Source organism: Ctenocephalides felis, unplaced genomic scaffold (assembly GCF_003426905.1).
Source record: "Ctenocephalides felis isolate EL2017-DRISC unplaced genomic scaffold, ASM342690v1 CF-g0.4_SCAFFOLD_01886, whole genome shotgun sequence".
In the NCBI taxonomy this organism is placed as follows: Eukaryota; Metazoa; Arthropoda; class Insecta; order Siphonaptera; family Pulicidae; genus Ctenocephalides; species Ctenocephalides felis.
In genome coordinates, this window is record NW_020538040.1 from 14,142,611 (window position 1) to 14,165,308 (window position 22,698).

The window sequence follows — 22,698 nt, forward strand, 5'->3', positions numbered from 1 at the left end:
TAATAATTATCTCAGTCTACGTACTCACTAATTAAACCTGTATTACGTTAATTTATTATCCAAAAATAACTCATGTCATAATTCACTAAACTGACGCGTGTGGGACATAAAATTTTATAGCCAACATCAAAATTTATCCTCCAAATAATAAGGTACTCAGTACTGACGAAGACATTTATATTTCCAATAATATTTAACCATTTAAGTTTTATGTTTTATAGCTGTTGTATATATGTCAATACATTACGAGACGAGTGCACCAGACGATTTTAACGGTCCATACTCGCAAAAATTTTATGACCAAGTCCGAAGACAATAGTTATATAAATAATGAGTACATTGATGAATATTTGGGTAATGGATTGAGATTTAATAGACAGAGAGCCAGCGACTTGATGTAAAATGATATGTTTAAATAAGTTATCGATTGGGATTTGTTCTGCCGAAAGAATTCCAAAGAAAGTAAGAAACGTGAATGACGATCAAATATGTTGTTTGCATGCTCTAAAAAAAATCCTTCAAAAACATGTATTACCTATTCCATAAAAGTTGAATTTGGTCGCTAAAAATAAATCTAAAATCAAACTATGATCACTGACCACATCAAAAGTCTAAATTATAGTTTCCATTTTGATGGTCATCATATAGACGCTTTTGAGAATCTTGGCTTCATGCAATTATACAAAAAAAGCATCAACAAGAGAAATGATGCTTCACCTTGTGAGATTTTCCAAGTCGTTTCAAGCAATGTTTCCAAGTTACATAATGACTATATAATATTTTTATCTTATTGTTTAATTAAAAAAAGAACCAAGTATATTCCAACAGAGAATAAATATCTATCAAAAATCTGGAGTAATTTGCCCTAAACAATTAAACAAAAATAGCACCAACAAAAGAAACTTTGTGAGAATTACCAAGTAGTTTTAAACGATGTTTCTTGGTTACCAAATAATTATGTAACATTTTTATTTTAAACTTAAAAAAATGAACTTGATTGAACCAAATATATTCCAACAGTTAATAAATATCAATCAAATATCTGGAAAACATTTGGCAGAAGACAACAAAATACACCACAAAGTCATATTTATTTAATTGTTCGGACGTATTTTCGTTTTATTTTATTGGCCATGAAGGTGACAATCTTCATGGCATTGAGCTTTTACACGAGATAGTTGCTACCCCTAGTAGAGGGGGTAGCAGAGAGTTTAATAGACTAGTTGTACACTTCTAAAAGTAAAGTCCGCAAAACAACATGTGTAATAAATAATAAATAAATATATCATCTTCAATTAGAACTTAGAGACAAATCAGTGATTGTAATAAGAACTGCAACAAATACATAATATACAAACAAATCAGTGTTTAATACAGTTCACAGCTACAAGGGTTAAATCATAACCCAACAACCTGGAATAATCGAAAGAGAGTTCAATAAATTTCATAACTACGTGGCGGCACACACTATTTAATTCATGAATATATTAGTAAAATATTCAATTTACTAACAAGTGCTTAAAATAAAATTAAATCTATTTTGGTAAAAAAAATCATTAATAAAAAATCAGCATTAATAAAAATTAATCATTAATCATAAATAAAAAAAGGTTAAGATCAGCATCCTTAACAAAATAGAACTACTTTGGAAAAAAGTTGAAACTTGAGTTCAAAAAAGAAACTAACTAAATGATATTAAACAAATAAAATAGCGCGTCGTGGTGTAATATTTGAGAATGTGAACAAGAACCAACTAGTTTCGATTTCATCCGCGGCAAACTCTATATCAAGCAGTAGGATATAAAATTTACACTTCAGGTTATAGATCTCAAATATAATTTCAAGTGAAAATCAGATACAATATAACATAGCTTATACAGTACGTATAGTTCTTAATATGAAAAAAAGCTAATAGAATATAAAAAATCTATCAGATCAAATAATCATTATAATGAAATATATATTATTCAAAAACATCTATTATTTAATAGCTCCGAAAAGATGAATGACCGACGTTGGCTTATTTTAAGTCGTGCCAAGAATTATTTTCGCTCGATTGATATATAACTCGAAAGTTTTTAAGAAAGAAGAAAATCGTGGATGATGGCAGAAAAATAGCATAGATTTTGTAAATATAAACGACTCTAGCGATATCAAAATAAACTTTGTTTGCAAAACTAGGGCACAGAAGCATCGACAGAAGAGGACTTTCTTTGCATCTTCTGCTATATTTGAACTGGACCGATTATTGCTATAGCCAATATAATTATGCACTGGAACCAGACATTGATAATCTTCAAGAAAATTATTTAAAGATAATAAAATCACTTTAGCACACGCCCACACAAAGTATATATGCATTTAATATTGCAGATGATGAAGAATAATGTAATATTATAACGAAAAGTTACATCCATCCAATTACCAAAAGAAAGATATATTGGTATTAGTACAAGTAACTCAAGATTGTTAAATATTTTTATTTAACGGAAATATCAATCAAAATTACATGACTATAACTATAATATTTATATATGTATATATCTATATAGATATGTTCAAAGGCGGAAATATCTGCTAAATAAATCTAAAAATAAATCAAAGCCCATCGAACGTTGCCAAAACATTTATTATTTCGAACCTTTCGATTCGTGAGTTGTGACAGGCCGGTGTGATTTATTATATTTTTCATTATCTCAATCGGAAACATGTGTTTTTTTATTTGATACAAGGAACATGAATGCAGATGCATTTTTAATACCTCTGCAGCATCTTAAATAAAAATAAAATTTCGAAATTTTAGTTTGTTCATAACCGTAAAGATAAAATGAAATCTAATGAATGAAGCAATATAGTCAATCATAAATGTACTACTTTGATTAACTCTCATAATGGGTAGCAATTTTGTTAGTGCGATTGAATAATTGGATATTAAAAATGCATACACACTTAAACATTAGCTGCTGAATCAACCGATTTTAATAATTCAAGAACCATTCGATTTGTATTGATGGGGAGACGTGCTAATTAGATTTGGCAAAGGCAGTTCCAGCCGTTTCGAAGATACAAGGCAAAAAGTGCCTACAATGGTAATTCAGTTTTTGGTATAAAGTCCTATTTGAATGATTTGAAAAATATTTTACTTATATTGGCGAAATATAAGGCAAGGGCCTTATAATAACTGGCTAAATTTTTGGGAAGGCAGCTGAGCGGTTTCGGAGATCCAATAAAAAAAAGTTTAAAAAAAATGCAATTTAGCAGTCAAAAATGATCATTAGACATACGAACATCAAATTATGACATACTTTAAGGATTTTATAAATAAGTACAAATTTTGTCTACTAATGCACATCCGTTACTGGATCGTGGGGCTTACACGCTTCGATATTTCGTCTCTAAAACAGCTACACAGCGCGATTGCTTTGAAAAAAGTTCAAAATTTTCGAAATATAATATTTTTTTTCAAAAAAGTAAAATTTTTGAAAATTCTTAAAAACCGAATTTTATTAAAGTTCCAGCATTTTGCTTTCAAAAATTATTTTAACGTTTAAAATTTTGACTATAATAATAATTATATACTATTATAACTAATATTCCAAAGAAAAAGGTCATGTCTCTTACACTAAAAGATAAAAATATTTAAAAAAATGGGAAAAAATTAGAAAAGATTTACGAGTGTAGCATATCCATGTATTTAAACACAAGGAGTTGATAAAAGTAATAAATACAGCCAAGGGCCTTACAATAATTTGTAGGCCACTTTCTGATCTGTCTAAAAATTTGTGGATAAAAATCATTTCAAGAAAGTTGCAACAGTTTAACCATAAAAGTTGTTCAACAAAACATTTCCTCAATATCATGAATAGTAAAAAAAATAAATAAACATAATTAATAGTAAATTAATTTTTGGTATTAAAAAAACTTGACAAAAACCACAGTGCTGGAACAAATTATTGAGATTTCAACGTATTCTTATAGGAAACATTGCTTCGAGATACGAGCGCGGTTACGGAACAAATCAAACTCGTATGTCGGAGCACCACTGTATTTATATTTCTCATGTATACGATGATCATTGGTCTTTTAGCGGAAGTTCGGTGCAATGAAGATCACTCGACGGAAGTGCAATATTTTTTTATAAACCTATTAATGACTTGTTTTTATTGAGGAAAAGTTGCTGTTGTAGTCGCAATTTCCAGTGGCAATATAGTGAACTCCATAGTGGAAAGATATTGATACAATCAGCGTAAAAGATTCATATTTTACTACAAATCGCATCAACTATTATAGTTATTCTAAGAAACTTGTTTTTCAAATATGCAGTTTTTATTTTTCAAGGGTAATTCGTACATTTAGTTTTGTCTAATGCAAAGTGTAAATTTATTTAAATAATTGTTTTTCTGAAACGTGCACGCATAATCGGCGCCTCTTATTATGTTGCGTGTCTAAGAATATGCATCCATTGTAAAATCGGTGCCAACTTTTTATTGTAAAAATAGTCTAAACTAAACAGGACAGGGTTTGAAATTAACGAAATGTAGTATAAGTCTATGGTAAATAATCAATCGAAAAATATTTATAAAAAAAAAAAACTAAAAATGATCTCCTCGGAAAACGAAGTAGAATACTATTTTCCAATTCTATTATATCAACACGAAATAGGTTTTTACGCATTTTTTTCAGTTTGAAAAAAAATTGCCAAAATTTTATTGAGTTAAAATAATTAGACAGGTCCAAGTTTTCCAATGTAGCTGAAACGAATCTAAAGTCAAAATTGCGGGTGAAACTGCACACCTAATATAGGCAACTTTTTATTTGGTGATCCTGTGTTATTAGTTTTTTTTCCAACTTTAATTATTAAATTCAAAACGTGGTTAAGAAGTATAACTATAAGAATAATTTATTTTTGATAAAATTATATTTTAGTATTTTCATATCGTACGTAGGCAAATGACTAATTGTACATGTAAAAAAAAGTTTATATTAATAAAAATACAGAGAGACATTTCTGAATTGTTACATTTTTTATTCAATAAATTTTTAACAAACCTTAACTTAAGTTTCATAGAATAATTTTTAAAATTTTCGAAATCGGTTCAGCAGTTTTTAGGAAAACGTCGACAAAAGGTCAAATATCGGTTCAAATACACATACTTGTTTTTACATACACATACTTCTGATCTCAAACAATTCAGAATAACTTGAGACGTCGATAACATAAAAACTATCAAGTAGGATTTTTTGGCAAAAGCATATAATTCTCATAGGTAAGTTTACTTTACAAAGCCCTAACAAAATGCACCTCTTAAGACTCAGCCAAGTCACATATCTTGACTAATTAATCTCGTAACTTTGTTCAGATTGCCAAAACTCATTAACTGCCAAAATTCAATGACCCGTAGATTAGAACATTTTTGAGCTAATGTTAATAAATTTAAGCTGTACCAGGAAAGATAGTATTCATTGAAATCGATCATACATTTCTTATCGATACCAGGAACTATTACTGATATTAGTCCTGGGAACTAATTAGGATAATAGGCAATCACCCAAGATAAGACAAGATATTTATAGTTTGTATAACCGAAGACCTAAATTACTGGACAACGTCTTTGGTGTCACAAATAAGTTAAAAAATACAATACAATTTTTATGAATATACAATTTTGCAAAAATTAAATTCAGGAAAACGTGATTACAGTTTTAGAAAATCGACTTTCCATACTTTTAAATTCTATCCATTTCATCACAAAATAGATAAAATGAAAATAGCAAAGAAGTGACCGACCATGATCTAAAACAATTGCATATTTCAATAAATAATATTGATGCAATCAAAATTAAAAACAAATCATGTGATAATTAATGATAAGAAAATTTTGTATTTTCAAAATCATTTATCCTACAGTTTTACTTATCCACTTCAAAACAGTTATGAAAATTACTATGTAATAATAATAAAAAAAATCGGATTATTAGTTTAGAAGAAAACCGGCCTTTGGGTGCAGAACAAATCAAAAGCATTAAAAGTATTTTGAAAAATTTTGCTAAAAAAATATTAGTAGCTTCTCGTTTCAAATAACATGAATATTCTCCTCAATTTATAAAAAAAAACCCGCCAAGTTGATCCAAAAATAGAAATGGAGAAAATAAGAGATGCTGATAATTCGTGTTAGGCAAGTCCTAATAATCCGTTCCAAAATAGATCATTGTGTCCTAATTCTCTTAGCTGGAACACTGTGTACACTAATTTATATCTCTATTAATACTTTACGACCTAAAAATTATGTATAAATAAATCGACAACTATTATCTCATCATCATGAAAGCAAATGTAACAGAGCCGTTGTGATAAATCATATTTTATTAATATTATATTTAATTATTATTAATTATGAAAATAGGAAGATATGAAAAAGCTAAAAAGTACGATGTGATAATCTTTCCACTCGCTAATTCCGATTTATATAAATTTTGCCGTCGGAGCGGCGGCATCCGAGTGGAAAGGGTTAATAGTAAATTGTGAACAATATGAATATTAATTACGAAATGGAATAGAATAAAATGATCAAATCGGATTTTTTTGCGAAAACAAACTGATACTTCGGGAAGTTAATCAATAGTTGAGATAAAATAAATAATAGATAAATATAATTAACTAAAAAAAACCTGCACATAATATTAAGTAAATATGATTCTTACCTTCGATTCCAGCCGATCGTTTTCATGCTTCAAGACTGTTCGTTCGGCCTCCAATTTTTCAAATTTGCTCTTCAATATCTCCAATTCTTCCTGCAAGTAACAAATAGAATAAAATTAAAAAAATATTTGAAAACTTAACTAAAACCTAAGTAAGATAGAAACAAGCTTAAAAGACCACAGGTTAAAAGATTCGATACTATCGTCTCAAAAAACAAGTAAAAATATAGTATTTTTCCACTATGCTATTTAAAAGTAGAGGGCAAAAGATGAGTAACCAGCCGACGACTTAAATCGGAGCACATTGCTATCACGAGGTGAACAACTACATTGTCAATCATTTAATGAAAGTATTTTTCTCCTTGATAGTTTTTTTTTGTTTTGAGCACTGTTGTTTAGTTTACGACACCTGAGCATAATTCTTACTTATATTTTATTTATTTGTTTTATAACAGGTATTGTTAGTTTTAAGTTATTTTCAACAATATTATTTTATATAACCTCTAGAATGTTGAATAAGACGATTTATATAACCTCTGTGTGCTTGGGGTAAAATGGACCACCTAAACCTTTACACTGGCAACGTGTAAGCAGTACGAAAATGGCAAATAAAAAAGTAAAATAATTTTAAAAAAGGCAATTTTGCAAGAGAAATTAAATTAATAGTAATTCCAAATCTGATGATGACTTCTTCTGACGAAGTTTCAAAGGAAGGTTGTTGGAGCGTGATCATTGTACAAAATATGCCTATGAAATATGTATTTCAAACAATAAAATTGTATTCAACTTTATGGTGATAATTATATTTCAATAAAAAATGGATCTGATCATAATAAATTAAACAGAAATAACTACCAAAGCAAGAATTATGATAATAGTAAGCGTTTATAAAGATTTTTGTTTATCACGTTTACCAACATATATTTAAATTATATTTTTTAATTTTTAGTTCAACCTAATACTTAAACTGCATCGCATTGATTAAAAAATGTACTTATTATTCCGTAAAATCTCTTTAAAATTAAAAATATTATAGTGGACTGTTTTGATCTTGGCTGTCCATTTTTACCCCGTCCATGGCGTTAGAAGGACCAGACGACAAATTTTAAAAAAAATTAGCAAAAATCATATTTGTACAATGACTATACTTATTATTAATTAGCTGAAAATTTTCTGAACATATTTCGATAGTAATTTTAATTTTTCTTATTTTAATTTATTTGGCCTCTACTAACAATACAACAATACAATTCGATAGTTATTTGTATGATATCAGTAACGTCAGTAACTTTTATTATTATTATTATTATTATTATTTTTGAACAGCAATCAGAACCTTACGTCCTATGAGCTGTTGGGCTGAAACTTCGCCTTACTTCGTATTTTTTTTAGATGGTAACCCAATGGTTAATCCATTAATATTTGATGAAGGGTGAGGGCTATTTTCACTTGGAAATATATTGCTATCTATATTTCCAAGTGAAAATCGTTGTCACTACTGTTGCCTGACAACAGGTTGCTCGAAGTGGGTATCGAACCCGGGACCTCTGAAACAAGTCCCATCGCTCTTAACCGCTTATCTACGGGCGAGCCCACGTCAGTAACTTGCTGTGATTTAAAGTAGGTTTGGTTTTCACAATATATTAGCTAAAATTCCTTTATTATAATTATTTTCCAACTTACCACTCTAGCCTTCAGCAGCTCTTCCGTCCTGTGCACTCCCAATAGTGGCGTCACCCTGACTAATAATCTCCACCATGGCCAATCCCTTACGGCCATAAAGGCGCGCACATTGCGCTGGATGCAACGAGCGGCCAAAGTCTGCACCCTGGTTTTGTTTGCACGACGACGGGCCAACACTCCACGACATCTGGCCTATAAGAAAAAAAAATTAAAAATTTAAAATTGGAATTACATTGTTGTATACATTTAACACTCTGGGGACGGCTGTCCACCTCAGTGGACAGACATACTCTGTGAGGCACAGGCTATTTTAGAAACAATGACTCAGTTTGCATCGAAAAGTTGAATAAATCATATATAGCAGATAAACAGTATTGTATTTTGAAAATAATTTTAAATTATTTTAGTAGTATTTTTAGCCTTTTTCTTTACTATATGGTCTTTTTTTCTAATATTTAAAACGACCGAGCGCTCTTAAATATGACAAATCAACTAGTAAATTTTGTGAATTAAGCAGTAGTGAAGATGAGTTTCAAATAGACATTCATACATACAAATTTTACGAAATTACTATTCGCACCGATGATAGTAATGAATCTGATGATGATATTATCCAACCAACAAAAAGAAGAAGTTCGACAAAATAAATGAAGAGCGGGAAGACATTAGCGAATGTGCCGATTCTCCTTCAATAATCGAGTTTGACATACATCAACAAACACAACGACTACAAATGCCAAGCAATATAAGACATCCAATAGATTATTTTACTTTATATTATATTTTATAAATGAATTATTAGACAATATAATAGAAAAAATAAACTATTATGTCAGCAAAAAATGACCAATTATACTGACTAATCAGTGGCATATTCTAAATTCTAAAAGAAAAAGGGATTGTATTGTCTGTTCTGACAGAAAAGGAAGGCGGCGAATAACATTTTATTGTAAAACATGTCAAAATCAACCAGCTATGCATTTTGGAAATTGTTTTGAACGTCACCATTCTTTATAAAATGATCAAAAATAAATTAATATTAAAAATGTATGTCCTTCAATGATCACAAATTTTTATCAAACAAATTGCATAACATACACAATGAAATCAAGTTTACAGCCGGTAAAGTAGATTGTTTTGAAATCGGTGCCGTCCCGAAAGTGTTAAGGGTCAATTCTGAGTTGAAATAGAAATTTTGTGTTACGGGTTACATACATTTAGGAGCAAATTCTCAGATAAAGGGCGTTGCAAAAAGTTTAGAAAACTACTGCTATAAACTATAAACTTAATACACTAAACTATTTAATAAGTAATTTTTTTTTACCTGAAGAGCAGTTATACGAGCGGTGAGCAAAGCGTCCCGTTTCGATTCGAGAGCGCCTAGAGTTCCTGCACGCAGTAATACCTGATAACAAAAAATTAAAAAAATTAGATGAATTTTGTAATATAGATCTGTATATATTTATATAATATATAATTATAAAATAGAAATAAATTTGAAAAATAAAAAAATCCTCTTTCTCTACATAGTTCCAGAAGGTTGAAAAATGATGAAGGATGAAACAAAAAGTAAACAACTTGAACTTATTGGATTTAGAAAATTTAAATCAACTAATAAGTATTATCAATCAACTAATATGTATTATCAATTAAAAAATTAAGTATTTTAAGAATTAGTTTTTTCCGAGATTCGTTAGCCAAAAATAGATATAAGCTAATTTTTAAAAAAAAAATTAATAATACATTTAATAAAAAATTTAAAATAAATTACAAAATCAATACACTACAAGATATGACAAAAAAGTTTTTAAGAATAATATAATTACATAAAATTAATTGGAACAATTATTTATAGAATATTTGTACTTAATGAAAAATGTCTTTATCAAAGAATAATATAATGACAAAATAAATTCAAAACTTTCAAACGTTCAGGTAGTTTAACCTTAAAAATTTATTAAAAATTATATGATTATTACTATATTACTCTTTGTATTCTGTGGAAAATGTAAAATAAAATCTTTAAAAGTTGTATTTATACAAGTCATTTGTACAAATTTATTTTCATACATTCAATCGTACATTCTTTATCAATCTATTATTTCGTTTCATACATAATTATCCAGTCATACTTGATGTATTTTATATTCAAATCCGATCCATTTATCGATGAAAATTAATCTTCAGAGAGAGAAAATACAAGAAACATCAAACAAAAAATGAAATACACCAGACAAATGAGAAAGCTTTTCCTCAAATTCACGCCTTTCCAATATACCTCTTTTTCCTTAGCTGTTTCCTGCTGATATGGTACTGCAGGTGTGTTCTCCACAAATCCTTGATCAACGCTCGTTTTTCTCTTCTCAAACTTAGCCAATAATTCAGTAACTTTTCTAGGAGTTTCTGGAGGTTCATTTTCATTAGATATATGTCCACTATCATCCGAGCAATCAGAATTATATTCCTTCCCCGGATCACTCTTGATGTAGTCAACGACGTCCTTCATGATCAGTTTAGGCGTTACCATTACCTTCTTAGTTTGCTTCTTGCAATTATCATATGCAGAAGTCTCTATATAATCCCTTCCTCGTACGTGCTTTTTACTCACTATCGCTTCTTGAGATTTTCTTAAAGAAGCAATAGGAGCTGCCAAAGATTTAGTTTTGGATTCAAACTTTTCCACACACGCCTTGATTGGTAAACTCAATTTGGCAACATTCGGCTTTGCAGGTGCACTACCACGATCAGGGCTTGAAAACTGATCGGCCGAAGCTGTTCTGGACAGACAATTTTTCTGCGGTATTTTCTTTACAGGAATTCTGCTTGGAGTCCTTACACAAGAGGTACTTCTGGCTCGGGTGCTAATTTTTGGAGGCGCAGCGCTTACGTCCCAGACACTTTTGGCTCTTTCTTTAGAAGAAAAATTAGGTTGTGGTTGTAAAGTTTTTCGTACTAATCTCGTTTTGACATCCGGTAAACTTTGACGTTCTGTTGGATTTTTCAAGATGCAGTGAGCTTCAATTATGCTGCATGTTTTGGATTTCTGCAGTTTTGGCGCTGATGCTGGTGTATTGGGGATGGACACTGATTTCGATTGTTGTTTGACGGCAAGATTCTTAGTTGATAAATTTTCGGAACTCACTGACATAGTATTGTATTCATTGATGATTTTATCAAAATTCGTCAGAGCAGACTTCAATTTATCGTTCTGGGCGCTTACTTTAATATTCTCATAAATATTTTCGTCCTGGCTCTTGATTATTTTGACATTCTTGACGGGCTGGTATTTTGTTTCCACGGGCTTCTTGGATTGAACATTATTTCTAATAATTACTCTGGGCTGAGCAACGACCATAGGTTTAACATTTGCTTTACTTCTAGCGTTAACTGCAGCTACCTTAGAAGTCACATTAGAGTATAACTTTGAAGGAGCAACGCTCCATCTCGGAGCAGGAGGCAAGGGTTGTGCTGGCTTGATTTGAGGCATTTTAAAAAACTATTTTATCACTTATAATACAACTATTTACAAGTCTATCGGTTCAAACACTTCTTTTTATACGTGCACATTTTTTCAGAACTTCATCAATGTCTATCTGATAATTCAGTTCATGGCGTCTGTATGCGTTTGTATAACACTACAATGCTTTTACAATTGGCATCCTGTTCTGCGAATTGCACATAGATAATTAGAAATTAAGTTCGTTTGTAGATTGAAGCGGACACAGAAAAATAAGTCATTCATTTGATAAGAAAGAGTCGGCTAACGGTTTTGTTGAATGTGTGTGCGATATTGCATAGCGGCAAAGAACTTGAATCAGTAGTAGTAGTACTACATCGTTGAAAAAAAATTAAATATCAAAAAAAATATGTTGAACTCGTTTTGATAAGAATATATATTGATAGTACAAGAAAACTAGAATTTGCTGTCTAAGAACCTGGTTTTATAATTGTACGACATGTGCAAAAAGATTGAAAGCAGCTTTTTATTGATACCAATTTATACGCAGAAAACATAAGTTAATAATAGTGATCTAACTCATAAAATTACAGTAGTAAAACGTTAATTAAAAAACCCATAAAGAAATAAAAACCAAAATATTGCCATCTGATTTGAAATGAAAGACTTCAAAGAAAAAAATTATGGAAGTTGCTCATTGGAGGTAAACTCCTGAAAGCTCCTTATTGGAGGTAAACTCCCCAAAGCTCCTTATTGGAGGTAAACTCCCCAAAGCTCCTTATTGGAGGTAAGCTCCTCAAAGCTCCTTATTGGAGGTAAACTCCTCAAAACTCCTTATTAGAGGTAAACTTCTCGAATGGTCTAAAAAACTATTTTTTTTTTCTTTAGTTACTATGTATTATTGAATAACTAAATTTAGAACTATCAATACATGTGTAACAAAAAAAAAGCCACGATTTCTCCATAGTTTTCAATAAATGTTAAATTTTTTATAAAATATTAAGGATCTGACTCTGGTCAGATGCCATTCAATATATTTGATAATTACTGATGCAAATCAACTTCAACTTCGATATTATAGTTTTTGGAATCGAAAATATAGCTGTTATATGATTAATAATAATATACTCTAATTTTCAAGTTGATATTTTTTACTCTAATTTTCCACTTAATATTTTTTTGTAAAATTGTGTACTTTGCACTGAAAATTATTATTATTTTTTTGTAGATGTTTTGCCTATACAAGCCCGAGACTATTTTATATAAAAATTATGTTATGAAAAGTGCAGACTGACTTTTTGGACGGGGGAATTTTTTTCAATGTTGTTAGAAGAATTATCATCTACATGAGCATTGCAACTTTAATCATTTACTATGCTATGTTAATTCTTCTAAACAAAGATCCCGGGTTCGATCCCGCTACGAGGAGCCTGATGTCAAGCAGTAGTAACATGACTTTTCACTCGAAAATACAGATAGCAATATATTTCCTAAAAAATATATCAATTGAAAAAGAAATCTTTCATTCAAAAAGTCAGTTTGCACTTACACCATCAAAATAGAAAAATGCGAGCAAATTATAAAAAATAGTCTTGGGATAATATAGACAAAACATATATTAAAAAATGATATTTGGTAAATTTTCAGTGCAAGTAGATACATAATTTAATATAAATATATCAATAGCAAAATTAGAGTAAAAAAATATTATCAAAATTAGAGTAAACAAATTCCAAACGTAGTAGATATATAGTGCAAACATATAAATCGTTCTAGCAATATTTATAAAAAAAAGATTAATCTAATTATATATTTATTTGTTTGCACAACCGCCAGACGTGATCGTTATTAAATGTTATTCCAAGCTCTTGCCAAATTTTATCTATTAAATGATTCAAATATTTTCCAGGATTAAACTCAAATGTTCATTCGATGTAATATACGTAGAAACAAAATTCATATTATGAAATCATACACACAAATCATTCATTTACTATTTATCACCAGATGATTAAACGATACAAAACAGCTGTCGATAAGTCTGTTTTACATAAATGAATCAATTCTAAAAATGTCGTTTCATTGACAATTGATAAATCAATCAAATTGGAACTGGTGTCGCGATTTAGACCATTCGTTTAGTATTTTTCGAATTTAATATGCTCGTTATCTACATCGTCCTAATTCTTAGTAATTTATTTCGTGGTTATCGGGCGCAGGCGCATCCATGCATTCAGAGAACGACACACGGAACACAATGTGCATTAGGCCATACATTCTGGGCATGCATAAATGTTGCACAACTGATGACGATTGGGTAATAATAGTAAATGAATAAATCAATGATAGGTTGATGAATCATGGTTAACTAATTGGGTATTTGGAAAAGCTTCTGTTTTGATACCAGAATGTATCAATAATAGATTACGAAGTAAAAGATTGACACCAACCAGAGCAAACAACTTTTCATCAGGAAAAGGGTTCTCTGATATATCTGAACTAGAGATGGGTAACTCACTCCAGAGTTATCACTGCGATACAACTCTTCTATTAAATCTGTTACTGCGTTTTTGCTTTGGGAAGGAAGCGGTCACTTTCTCGTCTCACAGGCAGATTTATGACCGTTAAGGTATACGAGTCAAAATAATGAAATTGTGTATTTTCCAGAAAATACAAAAATATTACTTCAAAGATGAAGAACAATGAAATTGTGTTCAAGTGTGAATAGGTCAAAATGTATAATATATTGAATAGTAAGGGGTCATATTTCTAACTACGACAATCTTTGGCCGTGAATGACGGCAATCAGGAATATGCATACCGAAAAATACACGAAACGAAATATATTTAATCTGGTTTTTTCAAAGCCTGAGTTAGCAGTACTTAAGAGTGCAAAATTTATCAGTGATATCAATAGCATTTAACCAGCAAAAAATATTTATTATTATATTATTACTTTTACACAATTATATAATTGTGTAAAAGTAATAATATGCTAATCGAACTACCCGATATAATATTAATTCTCGAATGGAAATAGCAGAAGAAAAATTTAGAAAGCAGAAGTATTATTATTTGGTGCAAATATTTTATGATAAATATATAGCTTTTATTACAAAGTTTACTACATTATTTTTATATAAAATTAATCAAAAAAATCATTTATTTTCTCATCAAAAAAAAATTAAATCGAATTTGATTCTCAAGTTTTGCGTTTTCACTTTGGTCAACACTGCTAAAATTAAGAGTCATTGAGTCGATCAGCTGGTCGACCGACAAATTTTACAAATCGTCATTTATTTGTGAATTTTTTCATTTGTTATTCGAGAATTGTTCATTAAGTTAAAGAAAGTTCTTTGTTAGACAATCAGCTTACGTAACATAGTTTGATGAAAAAGCATAGATTTAATGATAAAGCAATAAATTAGGTTCAAAATAAATGATATCAACAGGATATTGCGTAGAAAATAAATTACTTCTGCATAAAATCGTGATCATCAATCGTTGGACGCACCGAAATTAGCTCTTGAGTCATGCCTCCAAATTTATTGTGCATCAGAGAGCCCAAAATATTACGTCTAATATTACTTAATTCACCGTGAAAAATCAAACAATTCACAATATCCTTAAAATGACAATGGTGCTAAAAAAATATTTTTTTGAGCAGAAATCAGAATTTTTCGTACTATAAGAACTGTTGTGATGATTATTTGTTGTGATGACTACTATTGACTGTAAATAGGCAACCAAGTGATTATCCTTCTATAATTTTTTTCAAATATTTTAACTGTTTGCAATAAAGCCTAAAAAGGGCCTTTTAACTCATAGTCATATTATTGATCTATATTTGCAAGTAAAAATGGAACTAGAAACACATTCTAATCCAACAATAAAAAATATCACCTAACCATTTGGAAATAGAAAATTTAAATATAATAAATGAATTAATATTAATAGACGTCCAGATCAATATAGCTTCATTTAGTACATACTACCTTTTAGGCTAAATAATTTTGTATACATGATACGAAACGCTAAATTGCAAAAGAAGAAACAATTTATTTGATAATAAATTAAAATAGTTTACTTCTTATTTTTTTATATACGAGCAAACGTTCATATATATTGGTACAAAACAAAAATTAGAAAAAAAACTGAATATTAATTCCAAAACTTTTCAATCAAAAATTTGCAAAGTTTTCTTGAAATCGTTAATATGTACTACAATAATTTTTTTTATTAGTTATGAAAATTCTCATTTCTTGGTACAAAAACCAAAATTTGGTGAATAAAACACATGCATGGTATTGAAAGCTCTATGCAAAATTCTGTTAATTTGATATGCACTTATCAAGTACAAATTATTATTTTTATTATCACTAGTACTATCATATTAGCAAGTCGACAGCATTGTTTAAATGTTATAACTTTGTAATTATGAGTTTTAAGTGGTTATTAACCACATTATGACCGTTAACATGCCATCAAATTAAATCTATCATTAATAATATATATATATATATATATATATATATATTTATTTATATATATGTATATATACATGTACTTCGTATAATGACCAAAGCGAACTTTGAGGTTAAGTTCGAGAAGAGGTCACTGTGCTACAGTACAAACAATTAGAAAAAATTGTGTGACTAATATAGTGAAATAAAGATAATTATCAAAATTGAAATATAAATTAAACATAAAAATAATCAGAATTTTTCAAATACTAAAGTAATTTAATTAAGCAATATAATTAATTGAATTAGAAAATTTATCTAATTGTTATATAATGTGAAAATAAATAAATAAAAATTACAAATAAAAATAATAAAGACAGTTAAATCCGTTAAATTCGATAGGAATTAACAATTTCTATTTGTTTATAAAATAATGATGCATAATGCAAATGATCATCTCCCAATGCAAATTCGAATCTTAATTATAAAGTTACATAATTATAGAGTTATATTTAACTTCCGTTAACACCCAATAATGATTATTATATTGGTTTTATATTACTATACAGCAACTCGGTATACTTATAAATCACTCATAAATTAATATATTAATTTTTTATTGAATAAGTCGATCATTTACACACATTTGTTATCTTAACAGCTGCCGAAACTTAAGATGTTAAAAGTTTAAATTATAAAAATCTACTTTTACAAATTGTTATTTTAACTCGCGCTTTATTGTACTGCCACATCACAATATAACCAATATTGAATTTTCCTGTTTATTAACCTTTTTATTTATAGGTGCCTTCAAATTTGCAGTTAATTTTTGGAGGGCTACGTGCATAAGCACGTGGCCTCAATAGATTTATCAATTAGTATATAAGGTTTAGTGGTGGCGTAATAAGTTCGGACGTGGGCTAGCACAAACTAGTCTCGGGTTGGCTGATACGATATCAGACACGGTTAAGTTCTTTAGAAATTTTACTATATTTCGGACGTTTAAACTATATCTAGAGAGACTGTGTTTTAAAACAATCGCTAATTTTGAAGCACACTAGCTCCATCTGTTATATGCTGAAAACACTCATACAGTGTAAAGTGGATTTCTTACATCTTTACCCCCCCATGGACATAAGTCAGCATATTTTCTACATATATGTCTGACATAGCTCCTACAGGACACTTTTGCGTCAGACATATATGACTGACAGCAATTAACGTGTGAATGCAGTAGTTCTCTACAACATAAGTCAGCATATTTTCCACATATATGTCTGACATGATTCCAGTAGAACCCTTTTGCGTCAGACATATATGACTGACATAGCAATCAACGTGTGAATGCAGTATTTCTCTACAACGACATAAGTCAGCATATGTTCCACATATATGTCTGACATGGCTCCTGCGGAACACTTTTGCGTCGGACATATATGACTGACATAGCAATTAACGTGTGAATGCAGTAGTTCTCTACAACCAGAGTTAAAGAAGAATAAATAGATGGAAAACACTGCCGCTTTGACATTACTTCAATTGTAATTATTTCAGTATATAATAGATGTCGCCACCAACCGTAGCACGTAAATTTACCATTAGGTTCAATTCTAGATAAGATTTATTTGAATATATAATATAGAAAAGATACTCCTGATTAATTTTACTAAATGAAATGAGAACAAAATATACGCGTATAAAATATATCTTCAACAAAATCACGAATATGCTGTCAAAAATATATGATGTTAATAAAAAATTGAATATATCCTGAGCATTGAAAGTTTAGAAAGTTTTAAAAATCCAAAAAGAACGATTTCAAATAGTTTTTGAATTTCACACAATACCTTCTTATTTAAAAATTAAAATTTATTGAAAATATTTCTCAATTAACTTAGAAACTGTTATGGTAAGCAAACTTTGTTTGGGCGAGTAAACTTCAAAAATAAAATAAAGTTAAAACAAAAGATCTTGTAAAACAGATACAAAAAAACTATATCACTTATTTTTTGTGCAAAGGTCCTTATTCGCCAAAGAAAATTGCGACATCTCGAATGTGGGCGACAAATTTGTCAATAAACGTGGGCCGAAATCGAATTTTTGGATAAAACCAATAAAAAACATTACAATGCCCATAAAGCCCCCGACAAGGTCCACATCTTGATTTTAAATTAATATTCAAATTGCAGTCACAGCAAAATATAAATGCAGTCGCCTGAATTCGCTTTGAATGCAAGTCCATAAAGAATACATTGAATTGATTGTGCATTAGTACCGTTGAATAAATAATAATAATTTCAACAATGATAGTAATAATAGTAATAATATGAATGCAACAACAGACAGACACAATCGCAATTTGAATATGAATTTATATTGAGCGCATTAGAGACATAAAGGGCCATCCGTTATATTTAGCGACTACAACACAAGTTCTCAAACTAAAAATCTAATGTGAAAAGTAAAGCACATTCTCCAAGATAGAAATAAAATATCAATCTTATTTATATTTGAACACCGATTAGAAACTAGTGGTGTATGGCATCGTGCCTTAAGGCAAATTGCTAGAACTTCCCGTACCGTAACGAGGAATATTAAATGTTTTCAAATAGATTATTATAAATACTGTAACATTGTTTAATATTTATACAAATTATATAATACTCTATGTGATAAATTTTTATTATTACAATCTCTGTAACACTGATGATTGTTTTATTGATGCATCAATGTCCCAGAAGACCTATTTTACTTGGAAACGTATTGAAATCTTTATTTCCAAGAAAACCGATATCACTACTGCTTGACATAAGACTGACTCATCTCAGTACAAATCGAAGACATGGACTCTAAGAAAAATCAACAAAAACTATAAGGAGAATTTTGAAATAGGTGCTAGAAATAATTGGAAAAGATAAAATAGACAGACAAGGTATCAAATGAAGCAGTTCTGAGAAGATCTGGCAAAGAAAAGACTCTACTGAGCACGATCTTGAAAAGAAAAGGAAACTAGATGGGACCCATTCTGCAAAAAGAGTATTTTCTACATAACGTTATCGAAGGTAAAATGAAAGGACTGAAAGGATTGGGCTGGAAAAAGAATGCAGATGGTTGATGACTTACACGAGAAGAGAAAATACAGAAAAATGAAAACCAAGGCACAAGACCAGGGAACATGGAAGCAAAAGTTTTGAAAATAAAATGTATAGAAAACAATTTAAAAAAAGTGAATAATTAAAATAAAATGATAACGAGCATAATAAACAAGGGAGGAAAAGGAAACCATTTATTTCTCATACCATGGACCTGCCTTCGAGCTGACTACTATTTATTATTATTATATTCCTTATAAAATAACTAATTCATAAGCACCGGTATTTATTCTATCTAATTAGGTCAAATAATCCAATTGAATACATTTTCTCTTCATATCAATCATAATTATAGTATCATTTGCACATTGTAAATACGCGTGAAATAAATCCGCGATTGATATATCATTAAATCGTGTAAAAAACTGCAACATCATTTGAATATTTCGGTACTAAATATTTATAAAGGAAAGTTAATGATAAAACGACTAAGGAAAGGCATTGTAGAGTGTAAATTAATTGATATTTAAGTGCTTAGTCACAGAGGAAAAATATGTGGACAGAATTTTAATTGATAATATGTAGGTAATTTGGTTATAGTATCGATATTAGAATGTATGGTCTACTTATAATATTTCAAATTGAATATGGTAAATGGTGATTTTTATTTATATCTAAGTTAGTGTTAGTATATTTTTACTAACTCTCTTGGTTTGTTTATATTTGTGTCTATTTTTATTTTATTAACTTCCCATAGTCACAGTAATCGCAAAAAATCGAAAACGAAACTTTTGATATAACTTTACGTTTCAGAGGTTTCTGAACATTTTGCCATACCTTATAATTAGAAAAAATGGTTGTATGTGTGTGTATGTGTGTGCGGATACAAATTTTCGTCTCTATGCAGCTAAAGCAGTACAATTGCTTTAAAAAATGTTCGAAATTTCAAAAATATTTCAAAGTAAAGACAACATTTTTTTAAAGTCATTTTAAAATTTCTCAAAAATCAAATTTTTTAAAGATTAAAAATAATTTTCTTAAAAAAAAATCAAATTGTACAGGAAATTCCAACAATTTGCTTTGAAGCACGATGCCATGCACCACTAGTTTTATATGTTAAAATATATAAAATACAATGTAACGGTCTACAAAAGTACCCCAAAAATTAAACAAATATGTAATACAATAAAAATGTTTAGCTTAAACTACGAAAAGAAATATAGCACCAATAAAACAATAACTAAAAAAAATTGTTTGATTTGTTTCAATTTGGTTTACAAAATTAATTGCTAAGATTGTGATTAGATATATATCGGTGAAATTAGTTAAAATTCAATGAAACGCCTTCAGCTTTCAAAAACAATCCAAAAAATTCTAAATAATTTGAAATTATGCTTACTGAACCTAAAACAAAACACAGATATCAATCAAACGTTATTACATTTTGAAGAAAATTTATCTAAAAAGCTGTTTTCTGACAAAAAAAATATTTATTAAGCAAAAGTAATAAATGAATGCAAAGACCTTAATATTCTGTATATTATAAACATCTCTTTAACTTCTCGTACAGTAAGTTATAGTAATCACAAACTAATCCAAATTTTTCATATATCTATGTGTGCGTGTGTGAGAGAGAGAGAGAGATAGAGAGAGAGAGAGGGAGTGTGGTGCGGATACGATTTTACATCGACGATTTCGAGAGCACGGATCAACCGATTCGAATGATTCCAAAAATATTCGTTTCGTTTCGACAGGAGACGTGCAGATTCTACTTTGGCAAAGGCATGTCCAGCCGTTTCAAAGATACGAGGCAAAATATGCAAAAAAGACAAATCAGTTTTTGAGACAACGGAGTGTCCAATTTAGATAATTCAAAAAACATTTTACTTGCATTGACGATATAAAGAATTAATAAAATTTTTGAGAAAGTAGGTCCAGCGGTTTCGGAGATCCAATGAAAAAAGTAAAAATAAATGTTGATTGTCGTCTATATAAATAATCATTATACACATGCACATCAAATTTTCAGATATTTTATATAGATTTTAATAATGAGTTCTAATTTTGTTTACACTTTTTAATGGGTTCCGTGCCTAGATTTATAATTTAAACGTTAGTCTGTAACGCGGCGCTTATATATATATATAAATTGGTCGCCGTTGGTAGTCCGGATAATCGCAAATCCGTATAACTGAGGTCCGCATAAACGAGGTTCTACTATAATGTGAAATCAAAAAATACATACATCTCTAAATTTTCACCCTCCTACCATAAACCTCTATTTGTAGTAGTAATTTTACTATTTAACTACTAATTTTTCAAAATATGAAAAAAATATAATTTTTCAAGAAAGTCCGATTTTTCAAAAATTTCAAAATTTTCATGAATTTAATTAATAAAAAAAAGCTTTTAAAAACTTTAAATTAAGGTACGGGAAGTTTCAGCCTTAAGGCACGATGCCATGTACCACTAATTTGGAGTATTAAAAAATCACAATTAGTTTTCTAAATATTCAGAGACAAAAAGTTCTAGAATCTTTCATCCCGTCGTATAATAAATCCTGATTGAAAGAGTTAAGAACACATATTGTGCATTTCCGGACGATCTTTCCTCTCGACTCTTTCACTCGGCCGATCGTATCAGCCATTCTAGTTCTTCAGCACCGACGTATATCATTATCCTTGTCTCTATACAAATATTTATTTATTTATCTATCTGACTATTTATTTATTTATTTATGCATGCAATCACGAGTCAAATTTATAATTCGATTCGATGCATCGAATCTCTCGAATCTCGAATTTCTTTGCTCGTCTCTCGATGATCGTTATGCACGAGTTTATTCAACTCGGACGGAGACACAGATGGATATGGTTGCGATATCATTACGGATTTATGCACGACAAATGAATAATACGGATAAAACGTTATAATAATATATTATAATATGTTATATTATATCGACGTTTTATCTTTTGCGCTTTTTACGAAGTTATATCACGAATCACGATTTCATTGTGTAACGAGAGGAGAGGAATGCGCAGATGAATTTGCCGTTGGTAGGATGATATATATTTAGAATTTTTAACTTCCCGTAGGGTAAGTTATAGTAATCGCAAAAAAATCGAAAATAATTTTTTATGTATCTTTACGTTTCATAGGTTACTGAACATTTTGGCATACCTTAGAAAAAATGGGTGTGCGTCTATGTGTGCGGATACAAATTTTCGTCAACGATTTCGGTAACACCGATCAACCAATTTGAATAATTTAAAAAACATTCGATTCGTATTGATAAGGAGAC

The 22,698-nt window shown here is 29.6% G+C and overlaps 1 protein-coding gene across 4 annotated transcripts in view; it reads right to left on the minus strand.

Annotated features, from left to right (window-relative positions):
- Positions 1–22,698, minus strand: part of LOC113377881 (unconventional myosin-XVIIIa) — a 286,825-nt gene that overhangs the window by 22,928 nt on the left and 241,199 nt on the right. For all 4 annotated transcript variants that reach the window (XM_026618327.1, XM_026618324.1, XM_026618325.1 and 1 more), the window contains exons 23-25: positions 9,707–9,787; positions 8,383–8,574; positions 6,703–6,792 (exon numbers count right to left, since the gene is read on the minus strand). In XM_026618327.1, coding sequence (XP_026474112.1) covers positions 6,703–6,792; positions 8,383–8,574; positions 9,707–9,787 — 363 coding nt within the window. The remainder of the gene's footprint in view (positions 1–6,702; positions 6,793–8,382; positions 8,575–9,706; positions 9,788–22,698) is intronic.